This window comes from Rutidosis leptorrhynchoides, chromosome 7, assembly GCF_046630445.1.
Source record: "Rutidosis leptorrhynchoides isolate AG116_Rl617_1_P2 chromosome 7, CSIRO_AGI_Rlap_v1, whole genome shotgun sequence".
Classification (NCBI taxonomy): domain Eukaryota; kingdom Viridiplantae; phylum Streptophyta; class Magnoliopsida; order Asterales; family Asteraceae; genus Rutidosis; species Rutidosis leptorrhynchoides.
This window is the reverse complement of record NC_092339.1, coordinates 81,045,485-81,070,359: the sequence shown is the minus strand read 5'-3', so window position 1 is coordinate 81,070,359 and position 24,875 is coordinate 81,045,485. Positions and strand designations below refer to the sequence as shown.

Sequence of the window (24,875 nt, the reverse complement as noted above, 5' to 3'; positions counted from 1 at the left end):
TGTTCGAGAGTTTCATTGCGTTGACCTCGGCGAGGAGGCATTATTCCTTCAAGACACAAGAATATCATTGATTAGTATTCTTAATAATGCTAATCGTGATATGGAATAAAGATAGAGAGAAAATTTTCCTTGATCCGCCCTAAATTCTTTATGTTAACATGTCAGAATGTTCATATGAGTCACCGTAATATAATTCCATCAATTATATTACCCTAATTCATATGTGCATTTGACATTACCTCATAAGGTTAAGATGGCGTGTCAATCAAATTAAACAACATGAGATTAAGATGGAATAAGAGTTAGATACGAATGAAAGAGTTCAAGTATAAATGTACAAGTAGTCAAGCAAGTCCTACTTCAAGTCTATATGCCGGTTGTAGTCTAGACTCACTAATGCACCCTATGACTCGGGGTTGACACCAATGAACTCTAAATCCCTACAACCAATGCTCTGATACCATCTGTGGCGACCCGACAAAATCGTCATTGACGGCGCCGTCCACTTAGGTCCCGTTACGTGTTCATAAGTCTTTAAACTAACGTTTGACCAAAAATATGTCGCATTCATTTCAAATGTAAAGATGTTTCAAAGTTTACAAAGTAGTTCAACGACTAATCATGTTACAATGTTTTTAAAGTACAAATGAAACCTATGCGACACAATTTAAAGTAAAGCTAAAAGACGCTCCATGTATGTATGTATACTCGACATCCAAGCAAGTATCAAAATAGTGTGCGGAAGCATGTATCACTTAGCATTCAGGGACCCGAGAAAACATATAGAAAACTGTCAACGAAAAACGTTGGTGAAATCATATGTGTATTAGTAAACGTTGTTTTTGAACCACAAGATTTTATATAAGTTGATTATCTAAATCGTTTGCATTCCAAAGATGTTGTTTGTTTGTGGAGCACCCAATTATCAAGACTTAACTGTATACGAACCCCGTTATCATAGTGTTAGAACCTACAATATACCCAAAAATATATTTCATCCGCTAACGGTAGCGAACCATCCGAATGAGGGCTCGTCAAGCCCATGTGATCACATAACATAAGTTCACGTTTACACCCTGCAAGTGTAACTAATGATAATTGAATTGAGACTTTTTGTTCTAACTCGCACGTGGAATGTTTGTTTTCGTACTTGTGTTCAAAGCATAAAAGTATGTAGTATAAAATATATATGTTTCTCATCCCATGATTTAAAAGTATAAAAGTTGTTGAAAAGATGGGACTATGATCTCACCTTGAGTGCACGAGTATAAGGGTACTTCACAAAGTTAACGTGTGCAAAGAATGAATGCTAATCTTGACCTAAACAAATAGGTTGTATCAATAACGATAAACACGGTCGGTCAAAGTTGTTCAATTAGTCATATGGCTCGTTACGACTCGATTATATAGCATGTGAATCACGTTGTCAAGTTTCATGCAAGATACAAGTACAAGGGAGAGGTTTTAACGATTAAACAAAGTATTGGTTAAGTTTGAATAAAAGTCAACTTTGGTCAAGTCAAAGTCAACGAAAAAGTCAACACATTCGGGTCGGGTCTCGGACAATTTTTCTGAGTTATATAATCATATATGAGCATGTTAGAACAAGTTACATGTTAATCGGAGGTGCGTAGCATACTTAGAATTAAACGATAATTAACCAAGTTGGACAACAATCTGTAGTTCATTTGGACGGCGTCTAAAATGGCTGGACGACGTCCAGCAGTGAAGGACTGGACGGCGTCCAAGGGTTGGGACGGCGTCCAAAAACACCTGAGCTGTTGAATGCAGAAATTTCACAAGTGCACGAACCAAACTTCAAACAATCACAACATATGATCCGAAAACACTCAAAACATGTATCTTATATCGTTGGAAATGTATTTTGACGAGGAAAACAACTAAACACATTTCATCAACTAAATCCAACATTTAATACACCAAAGTCCAACATTAATGCTCAACATAATTACTCCAAGTTCATTAAATGCGTTTCATGATTCTGGTAACCAATTTACATGTATGATATGCCGTTTCGAAGGTATTTAAACATACATTGCAACTAAATACTTACCAATAACATTTCATAGCATTCAATGCATCAAAAGTTCATATTTAAGTCTATCAAACCCTAACCAAAATCACAAACTCAATAATCATGTTAGTGAAGTTTTCTTAGTCAACCTACACACCAAAATAAAGCTAGTGATGCTAGTAACACATTTAGTACATGAACTTTTAACAACTAACAACAATTAAACACCCAAATCTCAAGATCAAACAAGTCACTTTTCAAATTCAAGCTATATGCACAAAATGTCAAGAACGAGCAAACAAATCATATATTCATGTTAGACTCGAGCCATAGACACTAATTAACACTTTTATAAGTCGAAAACATCAAGAACAAGGAATCTAGAGTTTTTAGAATGTTACCCAAAAGAGATGAAGTTGGTATGGATTCGAAGAGGAAGATGCAAGGATTCCAAATATGTAATTTGTTTTGAATAATGCTTGCTAGATCGAAAATGGATGATGAATCTTTGATTTAGGTGTTTGAGAGCATGAAGTGGAAGTAGTGAAGTTGGGAGGTGAATGAATGGAGGAGGATGGAGCTTGACTAGTTGACCTAGTCAACTAGTTTGGCTCCTTGGCGAGTTTAGTCCCTCGAGTTTAAAAGCGGGTGCGTGAATTAACCAAACGAATTATTTTAAATACGTATGAGTAACGAGAGATGTTATAATTACGTAACGGACTTAAAATAGTTAAACGAAAAGTAAACGGAAAAAGACGGGTTGTTACATTGTGATTATTCACTAGTCTTTTTGGAGTCCACAATTCCTAACGGTTGATCTTAATCGCATGTCTTGTTGTTACTAATGCTAAGTGGGTAATATGCATGTAAGATCTCAAAGACTTAGATAAGTTACATTAATTAAGGGTTATTTGTTTTTTATTTTGCAGATCTTATTACGTCTGTTTGCGCACCCGTGATTGTTTTTACTGTAGACTGATTATTTTTCTGAAGACATAAGATAAAATTATGTCTTATTATGTTGGCAAATTCGAAGGTTTAGAAATATGTTTCTTAGTGTTGCAGACAAGTTAAGTTATTTTGTAGACAAAAAAACAAAGAGTCGTCATTAACACATTCTCTACAAACATAGTCCGCAAGTCTTTAGAAAAAAAAAAATCTTATAAACAAATAACACTTGGTTTAATTGAACTTTATTATATTGTAATTAATTAAAAATGTATTATAGCTTTTTTTATTTATAATGTTTTTAGTGTTGAAGTCTTTAAGCTATTAAAGGAAGGAGAGTATTAGAGCGTCATGATGCTAAAAGAAGAACAAGCAAAAGGTGGCATGTTCCATAAAACATGATCTTATTCTACAATCCACACACATAAACACATAAACACACAAACATCAGTTTGCAGTCAATCACATGGAGTGGCAAAACAATTGATCACGTGTCCTCATTCTATTCACTCACCATCCAAATTAGAAACAAATTTCAAACTATTCCTCATTTTCTTTCCCATTTCAAGCATCTTAATTTATGTACTCCCAATATTCCACCTTACACACAAAAAACCTCACTCACTTCTCCAAAACATCACATGAAAAGAAGCCAACAAAAGAAACCATGAATTGGATTTTTATTGGTCTTCTTTTAGTTGATTAATCATATGATGCATTTCAAAAAGAAAAAATGAAAAATCTTTCCAAAAACTTGTCTCCTTAGACTCATATAAGCACACATATGGTTGATATATAATAGCTAGATTCATAAGTTTCTACATACATTCCCTTTTCTTGCAGTTATATATGTCAACTTATATGCATACATGTTATTAGTATATATCCACTTGTAGTTTCATGAGATGTATCCCTCTAATAGCAAACACTCTTTCACTAGCACTTACAATAAACCAAAGATGTTTCCCTCTTCGTATAGTTATAGCCAAAATGCGAATCTTTCGAAAACTCCACAAGAACATTACTACCCTCCATCATCATCACCATCCACAAACCACCTTAACTCTCCACATTATAACATTACCGTAGAAGATAGAACAATCTACAATGAACTTTTGCAACAAGAAAATATGATCATCTTTAATGATCATAGCATTCACAATATTAACAACATTGATCATGATGATGGCTTCAATAAGCCAAACATAAACGCTACTATAAAGAAGAGATCTTCGAATGATCGACATAGCAAGATTATTACTGCTCAAGGACCTAGGGACCGAAGAATGAGATTGTCCTATGATGTTGCAAAAAGGTTCTTCAAATTGCAAGATATGCTTGGATTCGATAAAGCTAGCAACACTGTCGAATGGTTGCTCATGAAATCAGAACCAAACATTCAAGAACTCTTAATCCAAAAGGGTGTTTCCAACATTGCATCTTCTACCTCACAATATGAACTTATGTCCGAAAATATCGAGGACGGTCAAAGTCCAAAGTCATTTTCTAGTAGCAACCACAAAGTGAAGCGAAAGGCGAGTAGTGGGCTTAGAAAAAGCTCGTATCTTTTTCGCCCTTTCGCTAAAGAAACGAGAGAAATGGCAAGAAAAAGGGCAAGAGAGAGGACAACGGTAAAAAGTACTAGACTTGGTTTTGTTACTAGTGCTGGTGATGATCAATTCTCAAAATATAGACCATGTTTGGAGCAAGCAAACCATGATCAACAGGCGAATCATTTTGGGCCGTTGATCATAAATCCATCCGAACAGCCGAGCACCCAATTCCAAATTAAACAAGGAATGATGGGTGGTAACAATTATTCATTGATGACAAACAATTGGAACCCTTCTTTCTTGTTCAATAATAATCAGCCCTCTGGAGTACTTCCTCAAGAGGTAATATATATTGCATATAGTTGTTTTAATATTATTAACTAATTAACCCTAATGTTAATTTTCTAAGAAGATTTGTATGATTTGTGTTGCAGCATGACATTCAGATGTTTGCTAATTTATGGGAAGGCAGTATTTAGGTAAGTGATAGATCACGGTACTTTCATGTCATTACTATATATGTGTAATTCATGTATGTCATAATACATAGTTTTATTATGCTGCTCATGATGCTAGTTTTCTGATGAATCTTTCTCTTCTATTCTAAGATCTCATATATACAATTTACTTATGTATATAGCAAAGTCATCTCCTTGAAGTTTAACAATTTAATTTTTTCCTCCAAATGAATAAAATACAAAAAATGTCCAGCAACTATAATTTCTATAAAAATTTATCTATTTTTCTTTCATGAATTAGTAATTAATTATGAAAGATACAATTTCTCTAAAAAAAAGCATAGATAAACTTTTCAGGTTCTAGAGTTTCATATGCTTATTTTCGGACAGGCCAACTCTACGCAAATGATGAGCAGCGCACAAATTGGGCATCGACATTCGACCACTATCTTTCAAGTATCATTTCCTTTATCCTTATATGTCAACTCAAAGGATGTAATTTCAAGATAGACAGATAGTATTGCTTATGTTGCTACCACACTTTTCAATTCGATCAATTTGTTGTCCTAATTTGATTAGTTTAGGTTTGATTACTATTATTGGCGTCGTAACAAGTGTAGAAACATTCCATGTTGTACATCTATCATAATTGCTAGTGCAAAGTACTCATGTAAAAAGGATGTTTTATTGAAATGTTATCATGCTGTACTTGAATGATTTTTCATGAAGTTTCAAAGTAAAGTGGAATATATTTGGACCATATGGGAATACACATATACATATACATACCAGGGAATGGTGAATATGCATATACATATATATATACAAGGACGAAAATTTTTCTGGTGGTTAGCGAATGGTTGAAAAAGCCAGTGAGTAATCCTGTTGGGCTGCGTACATCAGAGTGTAGGGTCGAATTACTCGCCCTCCCAGGTAGCCCGAACAGAAAAAACCTTCTACCTATTATATACATACCAAATAAAATTAAAAAAAAAACAGCTAATGGGTATGAACTTGATTTATGAGAATTGGCTTATGATATATTATCAAGCCAAACTCAAGAACAAATACCACTATGTCATTGTAATTGTTCCTGGTGTCTAATTAATTAAAAAAAAAAAAAAAAAAGGAGCTATGTAGTGCTGCATATGATTAGAGTTAATGATTTGGTTCAGGAATAATGTGTCGAAGCAAGTTCTAAATGTGGTGATTTGAGAATGATCGGGTTAAGACGGGCGGATCAGTTCTATATTTAATATGATTATAAAAAATTTAATATTAGTGTTAACTATATAACCTATTATAATATAGAACAACTTAACATTATTTCATCTAAATCAGACTATGATATGAAAGTTGAACAGATTTAGAGTTAACACCACAACAAAAAGGTACGGTAGGTGTTGTTTAAGGTCCATCTATATATATTATGACATACTATGTCGTTATGATCTTGTGAATGGATCAAATATGAGTTACTTACCCGATCCCGTATAGCCGTATATGCAATCATATACATATACTAAAAGCTGTGTTAACAATTGAAAATATTAAACTATATATGAAATATATTTTTAAGTCAAATTTAGTGCCCAAAATAGCATAAATTGGTCTCCTATCATCTAAAAGCTGATCCCACTGTTATGGTCTTGTGACTTAATAAATCCGACACACTCAAAAGAGTTACTCCAAATATACACTCCCACACTATAAGTGTCCATATTTGAGTATTTTTAGGTTAATTTTAATCGTAAATATCTTTATTTGTTTATTTGTGTTATATAATATTCTATAAAATTTATATTAATCAATTGGGTTTAAAATGGGATTTTATTTATCAAATACACCATAATATATAATATAAATAAAAATATTTATAGTCAAGTTATAGTGGGACGGGGAGATTATATTGTGAAAGAACCTTGACAATTCAACACGTATATACACACAAATATATATAGCCCACAAACTTACTAACCCTAAATTAAACGAAATATGTTTAGCTTGTTAAGGCTATTTCAAGGCTATTTCGAGATATCGAATACTTTTACTCAAGTTATCTTAATGGGCTTTTGACCGATTCCAACATTTCAAACTGATGATTTCAAGGTGCACTACTAGCAAGGTTAGAACCTGAAACCCTAAATTATTAAACATTCAAAATCCTACAAAGAACAAAAGCAATTAGATTGGATGGTAGGTTATCTTTTCCTTCTTGCTTTTTTATTTTACTGTTCACGTGGCAGACTCCTACTTAAAGCTAGTGCTAAATACGTACGTACGTGCACATTAATTCTATCCTATCTTATACGATTTCAAACCCTAATTACTCAAATTCACTTTATATGCATGGTTGATAATCTTATACACAATTTTTTTCATACATCTTAGCCAAAAACAATACTCTCCCCAAGTACGTGTTAGAGAACTGGGTTTAGTTTGATAATCTGGATTGGTTTTTGAATCGTGAAACACTGTTCTAATTAAGTATTTCGCCTCTCACAAGCCTCTGTATTACACAAAATCCAAATAAGAACGATTTTGTTTCTAGTCTAGAAGAAATCAAAATCAAGTATTAGAGAGAATGTAAGTATTAGAGAGAATGTGTGTTTTTCTATATGTTCATATGGCAAAATCTCATATATATATATATATATATATATATATATATATATATATATATATATATATATATATATATATATATATATATATATATATATATATATATATATATATATATATATATATATATATATATATATATATATATATATATATATAGTGGACCAATCCATGGATAAGCACTAAATGAGGTACAAACTGGATAATTAAAATTTTAAAATTTTTTAAAAAAAAAAAACGATCCTTTAATATGCAAATAGAAGAAAACGAAAAAAATTTAAAAAGTTTTTTAACAAAATCGTTCGAAAATCGATGATGAATGGTAAACATCGATGATGAATGGTAAAAATTGATGATGAATGGTAAAATTAACCATTCATCTGGTTAATTTATCATTCTTTTTGTTCACGATGAATGATAAAATTAATCAATGCTAAAAAAACCAGATGAATGGTTAAATTAACCATTCATCTGTTTATGATGAATGATAAAAAAACAGATGAATGGTTAATTTAACCATTCATCTGGTTTTTTTAGCATTGATTAATTTTATCATTCATCGTAAACAAGATGAATGATAAATTAACCCGATGAATGGTTAATTTTACCATTCATCATCGATTTTTGAAAGATTTTGAACTTTTTTTTTTATGAAAAAAATTGATTAGAGGTGCATTTTAATGCAGATTTATGAATGTAAAAAAAAATTCAAAAAAAAAAAAAATTTATTTTGCTTATCCCGTTTGTACTCCTTTTAAGCTTATCCATGGATCGTGCCCATATATATATATATATATATATATATATATATATATATATATATATATATATATATATATATATATATATATATATATATATATATATATATAAGAAGTAAATAGGTGTCATGAAAGTACACGAACTTTCAATGAATAGACGCAACCTTTCAACGAAAAGGTGCAACCATTTACCCACACCTATTGGAAAATGGTAGGGTTTTTAACCATTTTCAATATCACAATTTTCATAACGGTATCAAGTTAACTTATACGGGCGTGTACACCACACTCCTTATCTGTTATAAGTATACCATGATGACCCTTGCTTTCAAGTAAATCCCAATTAACTAAAATGTTTGTTTATAACACTAAAATCACCAACAGTACCTAGCTCTCATACAGCGAGCTATTTAATTTTTCTACAATTAATCCTCATCTGAATATTCAATTTCAATATTATATTAGAATCATTAAAATAATTATAATTATAATTATAATTATAATGAACATTATATTAGAAAATCATGATAAATGTTACTGTACTAGAAGTTGACAGCTTTATATGCATATACGGACATACGGTACAACGTTTAATTTGGGAACTTCCCTTACGACTGCAAAAGCTCCTAATAATGGAATAATATTTGTACAATTCAGTAAACTTGTACCTAACTGTAGTAGCAATGACAAATAACAATTATGCACACTTTATTAGTCTTTCAACATCAGTTTTAGAACGTACATTAACATTAACAATATATACTACAAATTGCTCCCTAAACTGAAATTAAGGTCTATGAGTTTTACAGTGGTCAATAATTAAATCAATCTGATCTTTATTCATGATTCATGATTACAAGAACCTATATGAAGGTTTAGCTAGGGCTCTTAAGTTTGTGGGTGTTTGAAAGATGTCCAGAAAACCGATAATAAAAGAAGGCCGGACAAAGTGGCCGGAGAAAAAAAAAACAATGACCCGACACGAGTATACCTGCTGTACGGATATTAAGGGGGCTAAATAGGTCTAACCCTAATAAATTGAGCGATATGTACGATATAAGTAATAATTTAGATAGAATAATGAAACAAGGGAGGCTGATTAATTAAGTTGATGTTAGCTATTCTAATCAAGTTTTTCTCTCATAAAATCAATTGTAAAAGACGTGAGTCGGGACGCATCGATCGAGACCTTGGAGGGACGAGTCAGTCGAGACGAGGACGCAACGGGGACGCGTCGGGCCATGACTAACGTTGACTTTTTAAAACAGTTTTATACAATATTATTTATATTTATATATAATATTATACAGAAATCGAATCTTAAAATATAAACTATATTTACAATAAACATAAACAATTAACAATATTACAAAATAAAAGTGTAATATTTTTTACTTTGACCGAATTTGATTGACTTTTTACCGTTGACATTTTTTTAGCCACGACGCGTCAGCCAAGCCTAAAAGACGACGCGTCGGTCAAGTCAGCTGACGTTTGCAACACTGCATAAAAGTGAGTTGAAACTCTATTTGTTGCAGCTTATTTATTTATATAATATATATTAGCTAGTTTAAGATTTTATCATACTATTTATATTAGTCATATATGTATTTTGCCGTGAGTTCAAGATCCACTACTAGATAGGATACATAGATTAGACTATTAATAACAATGCGTGTTGGGTGTGTGTTGGCCCAACAAGCCACTAGCACACCACTACAAGACGTGTTGGTGTGTGTTGGCCGGCGTGCATGCTCCAAGCACGGAGAGGAAATACATCGTGTAACTATTTTTCTTGTTTTTCATTGGTCCATTTTTCTATTCTAATTATTTTTTATCATCTTTTTCACCCAACTTTCAATCAGATTTTAACACATCACCCAACACTCAACCCCATTATTTACTAGCACGCCCATCAAGCACCCCACCCCCACCCAGCAACAAGTCAAAACGCCCATCATTGTTAAAAAGGGTCTTATAAAGGGAGAAATTTACTCAAATAGACCATATGAATTCTCTATCTCCAATATAAACATTGCCAGACCTTTTTTTTTTCATCAAATAGACGTTTACTTCACGGTCAACCGTTGCGCATCGCGAAAAGCGCATGTACAATAAGAAACCGCCTTCTCTCCCCAACTCTCGCGTAAAAGCAAGCTTTTCTCGAAATTCTTCAAATTTCGAGAAATTTGGTCTCGAAAATTTTTCTCGAAAACACTCTAGAAATCCACAAAATGTCCCGAAAACACTATGTTTTATTTCTTTTTTCGGGAAATCCACAAAATGTCCCGTAATCCACAAACAAAATGTTATACACTATGGAATAACTAACTCACCAAACTTGTACTTTATGCATTAAATTATATACACTATGAAATAACTAACATACCAAACTTCTTTTTCTTCCTGTGAGCATTGATCTAAATCAGAATAGGATGAAGAATGGATACGTTGTGGCTGCCATGGAGTTCATCTTTAAAAAAATTGGATATGGGCTGATGTGGTGAGCAGTTAAAAGTGGGTTTTGATGGAGGAGAGGTGAAGAGTGTGTCGGTGTTCAATGGTTCGATACCTGGGGTGCTTGAAGGTTATTTCTCGAAATTTTGAAATTTCGGGATATATATCAAAAGGATAAAGTGATTTCACCAAATTAGGTGAAAGTCCCGAAATTCGGCTAATTCGCGAGGTTGTGCGCCAGATGTCAGTTTGTGATTGGTTGATTTGAAAAATCGCGATGCGCGATAGTTGACCGCGAAGTTGTTGTCTATTTTGTGAAAAAACACCTTTGACATCGTTTATATTTGAAATAGAGGTTGAAAATGGTCTATTTAAGTAAATTTCTCTTATAAAGGCTTACAGCACAATAATGTGTGTATACACATGGTTGATACAAACAATTATTTATAGCACACGGAATGAAAGAGTTTTAATTCTAGTGTTCAATTTAAGCCTATGTGAAATTTCGAAAGTGATTCAGTGAAGGAATGATACAGAGTGTACAAATCTAATGGCCTGGAATGAAATGATATTATTTCATTAATTAATATTTGAATTAATATAATCTGATAAATAAAATACTACCCCATCATTATAAAATTATTTTTCATAATTAATAGCCGATTTTTAAATTGTTATTTGGTCATTCTCAATCCCACCTCACCCAAAAGCCCTACCCTCAACATTCATACTTCCTCCTAGGTCTTCTCTACACCAGCCGCCCATCACTATCGATCAAAACATATCCCGCCAGAAATACAGAGAAAAAAGAGAGGAGAAAATCAACGTCGTTATCCTGACTTCGAACATGAAACAATCAACGAAATATCAACGACGGCGACGAAACACAACCACTCCCTGGTGATGTTATAATAATGATTCACGTTTACAAATTCACCGCTACATAACAAATGTTGCAATTGTTGGGAATACGAAGTCGTTTAAACAAAAAAATGGCGCAAAATGGAAACTCTCGAGACGAGGAAGATTTACCTTACAGCCGCAGGGAAGGCAACAGGAGAGCTGGTACCTTCGATCACAACCTCGCGACATGGACCTCATATCTCGCGATCGCAAAAAGCAGCTGGGCGGCCAGAATTGGAACTTGTTTTGGACTCCTTGTTGTTTGACGATTTTAACTCGTTTAGCACTATAAATAATACCCTAATGTATCTGTAACATCAAGCCCAAAATTTTAATAAGAAAACTCTTTTGTTGACCGTGGATTAAACCAATAGAAATATTGGATATAACTATATTGTGTTTTTTTGTACGTTCTTGCATTCATTCTTCGTGTTCACTTAGAATTTTCTTTTTATTGTCTTGTGAGTTGATAACTAAATGTTATGAAATCTTGTTAGGGCTAACTAATCGTTCCTAACATGTGGTATATGAGTTTAGGCTACATGCTTATGGGAACGATGACAGATAAGAGTGATGTGAAGATTGATCGGTTTGATGGAACCGATTTCAGTTCCTGGAAGATGCAAATTGAAGATGTCCTATATTAAAAGAAGCTTTATCAGCCGTTATTGGGGGTTTAACCTGAAAATATGGAGGAAGGGTGCATGAGATTTGTTAGATAGGTAAACCCTAGGGGTTGTTCGAATTTCTCTGGCCAAGAATGTTGCTTACAACATTTTGGGTGAAACCAAAACTAAAGGATTGATTACGGCTTTGTCTAACATGTATGAAAAGCCTCTCTGCTTTAAATAAGGTTTTCTTGATACGGCAGTTATTTAATGCTAGGATGAATGAGGGTTCCTCAATAGCGGGTCATGTGAATGAGATCACCTTGATTTTGACCCGGTTAAAATCAGTTGGTTTTAAATCCAAGGATGAGTTTAAGGTTTTGTTTTTGCTATCTTCATTAGTCGATAGTTGGTCTGACATTGTGACAGCGTTGTGACAGCGTTTAGTGGTTCATCCAGAACTACTAAACTTACATTTAAAGGAACCCGGGATTTAATTCTCTTTGAACGAATTAGGAGAAAAGATTTGGGTGATAATTCGGGTTCGATTTTGAGTGATAGTCGACGGAGAGCTAGATAAAGAAGTCCATCAATGAGTAAGAACGTGGTGTGTTGGAATTTTCATCAAGTTGGTCACTACAAGTCAAAATGCCCGAGTTTAAAGTCGGGCGGGAGCCTAGTAACTACGGTGTTTGAGGATTCGATGATGTGTAAACAAGGAGTTCTTGACGGATCTTGGGTATTAGATTCTGGTGCCTCGTATCATGCTACCACGTACATGAACGAGATGGTGAATTTTAGATGTTATTCCGGTAGAGTTCTAGTTGCGAACGGGAAGACACTTAATGTTGCGGGTATAGGTGACCTTGTTATTAGACACTTGGATTACACTTGGAGAGAACGTGAGGTTCATCTCCAAGGTCACCAATAGATTGATCTCAGTTGGGCAAATGGATGATGATATGTGTCATGTTTTATTTGGGTATCAACGGTGGACGGTATTAAAGGTGGTCTAATAATTGCTTGCAGGTGCAAAGTGGGAACCGTGTATTTGGTTGATATTCCTTCCGAGGAATGGCTAGGCGGAATTGTAGGTGCTAAAAATCCTAGCGGGCTAATGTTTTCTAGTATTGCTGAGGGATCTTGTTCGAGAGGGAGCTCGAGAAGAGTCAAAACTAATGGAGATTCGGGCCGAATTGGTTACACTATAGTCTTCGGTACTTCAAGTGGATCATCTCCAATGTCAACCTTGTTGGGGCTGACTGACGAAGATGCACACGAGTTTTTTCTAGGAGTCGCGGTTAATAATACATCCGTACAGTGGGAGTTGGCTCTGGGTGAAAAATTGGTGTAACACTCGGATTTTCCAAAGGCAGAAGTGGACCGGTGGTCTAGATTGGCCCGACGGTCCAACATTAGTTCAAAGGCAAAACAAGAGCAAACTGGACCGGCGGTCCAGATTGGCCCGACGGTCCAGCATTAGGCTTTTTGTCAACAGCTCAGCATTAGACCGGCGGTCCACTTTGGACCGGTCCACGACGGGATTTTGTGCAGAATTTCATTTTAAATTGGAAAATAAGAAGGGCATTTTGGTAATTTCAAGTAGAGATTTGGAATTGTCGCGGTGTTCAAGACACCACTCATTGTTTTGATTGACATGTGGAATTGTCGCGGTGTTCAAGACACCACATTGTCATGGGAGTGGAATTGTCGCGGTGTTCAAGACACCACTCATTGTTTTGATTGACATGTGAAATTGTCGCGGTGTTCAAGACACCACATTGTCATGGGAGTGGAATTGTTGCGGTGTTCAAGACACCACTCATTGTTTTGATTGACATGTGGAATCGTCGCGGTGTTCAAGACACCACATTGTCATGGGGGTGAGTTAGTCGCGGTGTTCAAGACATCACCCGGGGGATTAGTGATTATGCGGTGTTTAAGTAACACTAATGGATGTTATGAACTCCGACGGTCTTTCAAGTATCGTTCCCTTGTACGGTTGGTTAACCATGGTTGTGTGAATTTGTATTTAGCATATTAAATTGTGATCTATATGCTATTGTTGTTGCTAGCTTATTGTGAATTGCGGATAGTAGTTTATGCATGATGTTTGCATGGTTGTTGAATTGCTAGCTTGTATGCGGTATTGTGTAAGTGATTGCAAGTAAGTAGATTATATATGTATATGTATAATTATTGCATTCACTAAGCGCTAGCTTACCCCTCTCGTTATTTACCTTTTTACAAGAATTGTGTTGTGAAGTTAGCTAGTTGATAGACTAGTTGCGTAGGAGCGCTTGGGCTCGATGGGGTAGCTTTCGGATATGGATGTGGATTGGGGATTTGGTAGATCCTCGGGATCATGCTCTTGGTATCGGGTTGGGCTATTGTGTCTAAACCGTGGTGTTGAATATATGTTTCGAGGTCGTATTATTGGGTTGTGTCGAGTCAAACCTTGTATGTGAAATACATTCTCGTAAGGATGTATGATGTCATTTGTAAACCAAGAGTCGAGATGAAACGTTAACGTGTTGTTATGATAAATGGTATTCGGTTAAACTATTTGAAATGGTTTATGTAATGTGGATATTTAATGGGACCTATCTTATATATAAAAAAAAATGTGCTCCGTTTTTGGTTAAACGGATTGGGGTTGTTATAATTGGGTTTGTAAAAGTCGTGCACACGTATGTGGTCGGTTTTCTAACGGCGAAAGAAAAGGTGGTAAGGTGGACGATCAAGTGTTTAATCGTGTTCTCGTGCAAGGTCTTGATCGGTAAGTGTTAACTCAATTTAAATGATGAATACGTGTTTACTAGTTTATAGATTGATTACTGTAGGAAAATTATGATGTTTATTATGAAGATAAATAAGGAAGATGAAGATAGTAATCTGAGAATTCAGTAGCAATAGCTTGAAGATTACGTATTGCAAACATTACAAGTTTGTTACAATTATGAGAGTTCAGCGGAATTGGTATTGTGTGGGAAGGAGTTAGTGTAAATGTGAGGAAAGACTTAGGGGGTGTTTGGTTCAAGGATTTCAATTCCTAGGATTTGAAATCCCACAGGATTTGAAATCCTATCTTCTATTTGGTTCGAGGTTTTCAAATCTCAGAATTTGTAATGCGAACCCGAAATGGGAACGCGATCGCAAAACGCAAACCCGAAATTGAAACGTGAATCCAAAACGGGAATGCGACCGTGATACGCGAACCCGAAACCGAAATGCGAACCCGAAATCGAAATGCGAACCCGAAATGGAACACGAAACGGGAACCCGAACCGCGAACCCGAAATGCTAACCCGAAACACGAGCCCGAAACTCGAACTTGAACCGAAAAGCAAACCTGAATCGTGTATCCGAAATGCGAACCTGAAATGGAACCCGAAACGCGAACCCGTAAAGCTAACCCGAAACGCGAACCCTAAACGTGGGCCCGAAATGCAAGCCCGAAACGCGAACCCGAAACGCGAACCCAAAACGCGAACCCGAAACGCGAACCCGAAACTCGAACATAAAACGCGAACCCGGAACGCGGACCTGGAAATCGAACCCGAAACGCGAACTCGAAACTTTAATGCAAAACGTAAATCGTAAACATAAAATTTTAGAACATGGGATTTCAAATCCATCATATATACAAAGGATTTTCAAATCCTTCATCTATGGGATTTCATGGGATTTGAAATGCAAATCTCTCCAACCAAACATGGGATTCCATGGGATTTGAAATGCAAATCCCTCCAAATCCCATGAAATTCCTCCAAATCCCACGAACCAAACGCCCCCTTAATGACTGATAATGCTAAAAACGAACATATATTTCATAGCATTATTCCTCAAGAAAGACAAGCTTTTAGTTGCAATTGTTCTATTTACAAGCGATATTCGTTTAAATAATAAAAGGTGAAGACAAAAGACAGATTCGACGAATTGAAGACGCAAACGACCAAAAAGCTCAAAAGAACAAAAGACAATCAAAGAGGTTCCAATTATTGATAAGAAACGTCTCGAAATTACAAGAGTACAAGATTCAAAACGCAAAGTACAAAATATAAAATTGTACGCAAGGACGTTCGAAAATCCGGAACCGGGACCAGAGTCAACTCTTAACGCTCGACGCAACGGACTAAAAATTACAAGTTAACTATGTATATAAATATAATATAATATATAATTAATTATATTAATTATATATATATTATATATATATTATAAAACCGTCGGCAGAGAAAGACTCCAAGGGTGTGAGCTGTAAATTCATTCTCCGCGACTCGCGGAGTTTGAAGATGATTTTACCGCGAGTCGCGGAGCCCCAAATTTCGAAAATCCCTATAAAGCCAACCGAATTCTGATCACAATTCATAATCTTTTTCTTCTCTTATCATACGTAAACGATATATATATATATATAATTTATATTTTTATTTTAATTTTAATTCTAATAATAAGGGTATGTTAGCGAATGTTGTAAGGGTGTAAGTCGAAATTCTGTCCGTGTAACGCTACGCTATTTTTAATCATTGTAAGTTATGTTCAACCTTTTTACATTAATGTCTCGTAGCTAAGTTATTATTATGCTTATTTAAAACGAAGTAATCATGATGTTGGGCTAATTACTAAAATTGGGTAATTGGGCTTTGTACCATAATTGGGGTTTGGATAAAAGAACGACACTTGTGGAAATTAGACTATGGGCTATTAATGGGCTTTATATTTGTTTAACTAAATGATAGTTTGTTAATGTTAATATAAAGATTTACAATTGGGCGTCCCTATAAATTACCATATACACTCGATCGGACACGATGGGCGGGGTATTTATATGTACGAATAATCGTTCATTTAACCGGACACGGGAATGGATTAATAGCCACTAGAATAATTAAAACAGGGGTGAAATTACATTCAAGGGTAATTGGTGTAATTGTTAACAAAGTAGTAAAACCTTGGTTTACACGCAGTCGATAACCTGGTGTATTCATTAAACAAAGTATTAAAACCTTGTTACAATTCGAATCCCCAATTAGTTGGAATATTTAACTTCGGGTATAATAATAATTTGACGAGGACACTCGCACTTTATATTTATGACTGATGGACTGTTATGGACAAAAACCAGACGGACATATTAAATAATCCAGGACAAAGGACAATTAACCCATGGGCATAAAACTAAAATCAACACGTCAAACATCATGATTACGGAAGTTTAAATAAGCATAATTCTTTTATTTCATATTTAATTTCCTTTATTTTATATTTAATTGCACTTCTAATTATCGCACTTTTATTTATTGTTATTTAATTGCACTTTTAATTATCGTCCTTTTTAATTATCGCAAGTTTATTTTATCGCACTTTTATTATTCGCAATTTCATTATCGTTATTTACTTTACGCTTTAATTTAAGTCTTGTATTTATTTTATATTTTACATTAGGTTTTAACTGCGACTAAAGTCTTAAAATCGACAAACCGGTCATTAAACGGTAAAAACCCCCCTTTATAATAATAATATTACTTATATATATATTTGTATTTTTATAAAAGTAAACTAATATAGCGTTGAGCTTTGTTTAAAGATTTCCCTGTGGAACGAACCGGACTTACTAAAAACTACACTACTGTACGATTAGGTACACTGCCTATAAGTGTTGTAGCAAGGTTTAAGTATATCCATTCTATAAATAAATAAATATCTTGTGTAAAATTGTATCGTATTTAATAGTTTTTTCTAGTAAAATATAAACTATTTCGTATACACCTCGCATAACATCAATGACATAAGGGAGGTGATGGTATTTATACACACCATCACTTTTACATCACTTGGAAACAATACAATGCACATCATAATATTAGACTTAACATTCTCCCCCTTTATGTGCGTTGTTTGAATTGGTCTTTAAGCTCTCGGGGATCTTTGAAGTCTTGAAATCTCCCCCTTTGGAATAGCCGTAGAAGATGATTTGAAATAGAAACTCCTTCTTGTGGAAGCTTCTTTATCTGCATGAATAATTCTCCAAGAAATGTTCATTGCAGGTTCTTTGCTTTGTAAGAATGATTCTCCCAACAACGTTCATTGCAAATTCTTTACTCTGTTGACACTGAGAAATTCTTCTTGTTGGAATGTCTTAGATCAACTTGTACAACTCCCTCTAGACATTTAAGTTTTTGATTCACTCCCCCTTCATCAGACACTGGTTATTTCCCCCTACTTTGGTTTATCTCACGGAAGCTTGAGTAGTAGATGAATATCAATATTTGAATCATTTCTCCCCCTCATGATGAATTGTGTGAAAAAAGATCATTATGTAACATAGGTTGATATTGAAGTTGATAACCTTGAGGTCCGGGGCATACACTGAAATGTGTATACGCCATCTTGTAATTAAATCGGTTTAAAATCGTTGTTGACGTACCATTTGTAGGTACGGTCGATTTGATTGATTGATCTTGCATTCCATCGAGGTTGGATCTTGATTTGAAAAGGTCTTTATTTAGCCTGAATCACGGGCCGTGGCTTAAGGGAAATTAACTCTTTGAATGAGTATTTGATTGGTTTGGAAGGTGTTTTAACAAACGGTGTTTTGTTCGAGTTAATGGATGATTTTTCTGAACTTGATTACTTCCGTTTATGAGGATACCATCCGTATTGATCATGAAATCCCGTGAGTTCCCCACTACTCCCATAGGTTGGTTGTAGAAACGGTTGATTGGTTTTGGTTTGGTAATTGGAGCAGACTCGTTGTCCGTGGGAAACATATGTGTGAGGTTTAGAAACCTTAGGGATTTTTGATGAATGAGCCTTCTTCTCAACCGTAGAAGAATGCTTTGATTCTGAAAGATGTGGTTTGGAGCATAGCGGGATCTCTGGTGAAGGATTTTGCTTCTCAACCATAGATGAAGAACATTTTGATTCTGAAATATGAGGCTTGGTGCACATCGGGATTTTGACTTGTGTACCCATCGACACCATGGTTGGTTTTGAAACTGGTGTTGATTTAACATCTAACTCATGTCGCAAATCAAAAATGCGTTTTTCAAATCATGAGCTAATGTTCGGTTAAGAGTTTGAGCATGATCAACAATTGTGCGAAGTTGTAGAATGGTCTTTGAATTAAACTCACGTTCAGACTTGAGACGACCATATTTCGGTGAAATCATTTGTTTTTCAGCAATCTGTGATTAAAGACCCTGAATGATGTGAGCGGAAGTCTTAGCTTTGTCGTTGAAATTCTTTGTTTGAAGTTGTAAATCAGTTTGAAGAGTAGCCACTAGTTGTAACACCCCGTTTTTCATAACGTGTTACTAGCGGCGGTAACTAAGTCCTTAGTTATGTTGTAGAGCATATGGAATGCTAAAACATCGATCGCGTGTGACTTAAACTTGCAAAAAAATGAAGAAGATTGGACCAGGCAAAATCGCGGTCGCAATATACTCTCTCGCGATCGCAATAATACAACAGAAAAACATATTCGACCCATACAGTTTCGCGGTCGCAATAGCCTTTCTTGCAGTCGCAATGTCGTTCTTCGCGGTCACAATTTTATATATCGCGGTCGCGAGATGTTATGGATCAAACAACTTTTTTCGAGTTACAATGTCGCGAGCGCAAATCGGGGCGTCGCGGTCGCGAAATAGGTCAGACATTGACGGTTTTGACCTCGTTATTTGAGGTAATATGAGGGTATTTTAGTCTTTTCACTTGGGGGTCGTTTTGGGATCATCAACACTGATCCAAGGCTCATTCAAGCCTCATTTCACCCACACAAAGCACTCTCATCTTATCTTAGAGAGAGAAGGAGACTTTTAGAGTGAGAAAACTTGGTTTGGAGAAGAAGAAATGGAAATATCATCAAAGTGCTAGTGTTAAAGTTGTTCATCTCGTTCCTAGCTACGTTTTGGTAAGTTCTAACTCCAAATTTCATTTGTTAGTTTGATATTCAAAGTTAGGGTTTGAGTTTAAATTGATGAGAAACCCTTTGATGCTCATGAAGTGAGTTTGTTGTTGCTAGTAAGTGGGTTTTAGACTCATTATTGGTGGGTTTTGGGTTAGAAGACTAATTGACCTTGTTTAGGTCTAAAAGTTAGTGTTAATCACTTGTAAGTGTGTAAATTAGTGATGGTGATGATGTTTGAACTCATAAGAGTGTGTTTGGAAGACTAATTTTGAAATGGTACAAAATTAGGGTTTATGGGTCAATTTGGGGAATATAAGTATTTAATGCTTGTGTTTTGGTTTAATTGACGTTATAGGACCATTTTCACTAGCGTTAGGTGATTATTAGTTAGTTTGGGCTTTGATTGTGCCTGGAAGTGCAATTGGGTCAAAATTGCACTAAGTGTCAATTTGGGTCGGTTCGTAATCCACCCTAATTGTGTTTTTTGTTATGTGATAAATGGAATAGGTACATTCCATTGACGAGTTGCGGATTATTCGATTGCATTCAACAAGGTGACAAGATGAGTGTAAATATATTATATGCGTATGTATGCATAGGATGGGTGTGGGTGGGGTAGAGTGATCCTTCTGCGTTGGGGTTCACTTTACATGTGTGTGGGATGATGGACCTCGTGAGTTTAGGGTACACTCGACACGTTTGTGAGTTTTGGGTTACCACCCGTGGGGTAGTGAATCTCGTGAGTTTCGGATTCACATTGACAAGTAGGTCAACCCCGTTGATGTTGTTGAGGTGGTTTGGGTAGTGATTCTCGTGTAGTTCGGTTTCACTAGTGAATCTCGTGTAGTTTGGATTCACAATGTCGCGTGTAGTTTGGACGTTCCCATTGTTGTTGTTGCGGCCTAGGGTAGTGATTCTCGTGTAGTTCGGCTTAGATAGTGAATCTCGTGTAGTTCGGATTCAAAATGTCTTTTGTAGTTCGGACATCCCTATTGTCGTGTGGTTTGAGGTAGTGTATCGCGTGAGTGTTTGGATACACCAAGGCGCGTGAGTTTTCGGCCAACTTTCATGCGTCTAAGGTTAAGGGGTTAACCTTGGGGTTTTGGGTATTGCGTATATATATATATATATATATATATATATATATATATATATATATATATATATATATATATATATATATATATATATATATATTGTTGTGTTGTAGATAATCTTGCAGATTGACATGGTGGTACGTTATGTATAGATTTGCTTAGTTATACAAAGATGCTGTATGTGTTTATTATTTGTGTTGATGATACGTATTCATTTTATGCATATGTATGTATATAGTATGTTTATTCTCAATAAACTTTATAGCTTACCCTCTCGTTGTTTATATTTTTATAGATTCGCAAGGAAGAGGTGGCAAGGGTAAGCGCGGGGATTAGTGGATTATTGCGGGTTGCTTTAGAAGACTTTGCTTTTGGATTCGGTTTAAGATTGGGTAGTGTTTTCCCAATCACCATGATCGGTCTTATGTTGGAGTTAAACGCTTTGGTTCGAAAGTGTCTTTTGGTCGTGCTAAACGGGTCGTGGGTTGTTATGCCTATTTTGACATCTAAACTTATGTAATGTATAAATTAAAGTTGTTTAAAATCGTCGAGTATTGGAAATGTTTTATAAACATAATTATGGTGTCGTTGTAATCAATATTAATGCGTTGTGTAAAGGGAAAAAAATCCGGGTCGGTATAATAACGGGTTGGGTTGTTTCATTTTATTTGAAGCTTTTCGTTCTCTTATTTGTGGTTGAAAGAAATAAATACAAATCTTTGATTTGAGCTTGTAATTTGTAAATTTTTACCGAAGATGTCTTTTGAACTCTCAATTCATCTTCTAGTTTACAGATTTGTTCTTTCGGTTCCAAATCGTTTGAAGCTTTCGTTATATTCGAAGATTGTTCTCTCATCAGTTGAAGCTGTGTTTGAAGCTTATGATGAAGGTTATTGTGACGCCCCGTACTAAATCAACATGTACGGACCATCAACAACAGGATCATTACAAGGTCAAACACTATATGCGTTTTCAAAACAAGTTTGCATTTATTATAAAAAGTGACGTCATAACTAACGCCAAATGTTTTACATCAAAAGTATGCTTCAATGAACAGAAGAAAGGATAATAGTACGTAACCCTTAAGTTGTTACAAATCATAGTTCAAAAGTAATTAGGTTTGAATGCAAGATAAAGTAGTTCATGCGGTGACATCTCTAGTAAAGCACAGCGGAAGTCTATGAGGCATGATTAGTACACAGCGGAAGCAACCTTAAGCACCTGAGAAAAACATGCTTAAAAACGTCAACACAAAGTTTGGTGAGCTATAGTTTAAGTATAACAGTATTGTAATGTAGGCCACGAGATTTCAGTGCTACAAAGAGCGTTTCAAAACAGTAATCCAAATCAGTATGTTTAAGTATATGCTCAACCGTGGGCACTCGGTAACTAACTTAACGTTTAATAATATATCACCCCCTGAAAGTACACTTGGCAAGTGCGTATGTTTATGAAGTATTAAACACTCGTTGAGTGCTAGCGCGACTAGCCCGAGTGGGGATGTCAAACCCTATGGATCCATATCTAAGATTCGCGTTCACCGGTTCAAAAACCAATGACTAAACGTTACCGAGCTAAAGGAAATGTTTCTGCCGTTATATAACCCACACATATATAAGTTTAAGTACTCGTGCCTAGTATGAAAAACATAAAATCCGCATGCATTCTCAGTTCCCAAAATAAGTTAAAGTAAAAAGGGAATGCTATAACTCACAATGATAAAGTAGCGGTAAAGTATGACTCGGGAAATAAGCAAGTGTGTAGGTCCAGGAAGTCCTCAACCTAAGTCAAATAGTACTAAGTCAGTAAATCGTCCAAAAAGGTTTAAAAGTATGTAAATAAGGTCTTGAGGGTCATCATCATTCATCTTTAAACAAAAGGTGTAAAGTAAGTTTCGTCCATGAAAGGAGTTTAAAACAGAGGCTGAGTTCGGTCAGTCACCACGGCCTCTACACCTACTGAAATAAGGTGAGACCAGTGGTCATGGCTCCGTATATGAGTCCTTTAGTTGTGGTAAAAATTACAGAAGCAAACTCTTCTTTGTTTGACCGTGGCGACGGTCTAAGTGCGAGTAGGTCAGAATTTTCAGCACAACGTTAATTGGACATAGTGACGATCGGAGGGCCATAAATCCTAAACCGTAACTCGGATTAAGATGAGTCCTATATGAAAAGTTATCTACTCGAATAGAGCTATCTAAAAATCATAATTACAGTAACCCAGGTCCTACTGGTCAGACACAGTAACAGTAAAACAGTAGGGTCAGTAGGTTTCGGTGGTTCTTGGTGCTCGATGCTTATCATGGTTCTCATCCTTGATGCATATAGCTTCAAGTGTACAACTCGTTAATGGGTTTACATCATTTTAACCAAGGTTTGACCATCATAACCCTAGTGTAAGTCTAATACATGAAGCACAACTCACTTAAGTGTTGCAAGTGTTTTGATGAACCAAAGTTACATCAAAGTCTTAGATCTAACACATACATGAACTTTAAAACTAATAATAAGTTACAAACTTGAAAGTGAACTTATGAAATCAAGATCTTAAGATGTAGAACATAGTTCTTAGTTTGATCTTGAAGATCCAAGACTCAAAAGTCTAGATCTAACATAAGTGTACAAAGTTATAATTAAAGAAATCTTACTTACATGTTCTTGAACTTTTAAAGTTAACTTTAGTTCAAGATTAATGAGATCAAAGTTAACTAGTAACATTTGACCAATATTAACCAACAAAAAATGAATTTAAAGTGCATAATATGAAGTAATAAACTAAGTAAACAAGTAAATAATTCATGGTGGTTCATACTTTAAAGATTCAAACCAAAGTTTGATCTTTAAGAAAGTAAACTTTAAAGTTTACTAACATGAATTACAAGTATGATTTTTACAACCATGAACTTACAATCTTTAAAACTTTAAAGGTAGAACATAAACTAGTAAGTTTATGTTCTTGAGTGTTCTTGTAAATACAAGATAAAAGAAGAACAAACTAGTAAGTTTGATCCTTGATAACATGTAAGTAAATAACAACAACTACAAATAATTAACAACAAAGAACAAAAGATGATGATGATAAGGGTTGTTGTTGCTACGGTTTTAAAGGGGAAAAGAAGAGAAGAAAAGTCTCATAATACTTACAAGAGTTAGAGAGAAAAGAGAGAAAGAAATGAGAGAAAAATTGCAAGTGAAAATGTGTATGTGAAATGTGAGAGTGCAAGATGAGAAGTAATACAAAAAAAATGAATCAAAACCTCCTCCCCATGTGTACTAGGTAACGGTTTTCAAAGGGGGAGGGAGGAGGAAGTTGTCCACTAGGTTAATGCATGTAAAAGTCTTTAAAGGTGGTTACTAGTGTGCATGGTGTTGGAAGAACAAGTAACTAGATTCCAATTACCTTAAATAAACTAGTTATGTTCCAAATGTAATACTTACATGTTAAGTTGGGCTAATAAGTCCACTAAAGAAGTAGGGTGGACTTCATAAGTCCATAAGCACTAATGAAGGCCCAAGTTC

The 24,875-nt window shown here is 35.1% G+C and overlaps 1 protein-coding gene across 1 annotated transcript; it reads left to right on the top strand.

Annotated features, from left to right (window-relative positions):
• Positions 1-3,942: 3,942 nt before the first annotated feature.
• On the top strand, positions 3,943-5,015 carry LOC139859386 (uncharacterized). Its single transcript, XM_071848175.1, has 2 exons — positions 3,943-4,878; positions 4,971-5,015. The coding sequence occupies exons 1-2, from the start codon at positions 3,943-3,945 to the stop codon at positions 5,013-5,015; spliced, it is 981 nt and encodes a 326-aa protein (XP_071704276.1).
• Positions 5,016-24,875: the final 19,860 nt, after the last annotated feature.

What these genes read in the sequence shown, in the direction of transcription:
- LOC139859386 (XM_071848175.1), top strand. Translation starts at nt 3,943, where the DNA reads ATGTTTCCCTCTTCGTATAGTTATAGCCAAAATGCGAATCTTTCGAAA. An exon ending in CTGGAGTACTTCCTCAAGAG is followed by an intron (nt 4,879 to 4,970) that starts GTAATATATATT and finishes TTTGTGTTGCAG; the next exon opens with CATGACATTCAGATGTTTGC.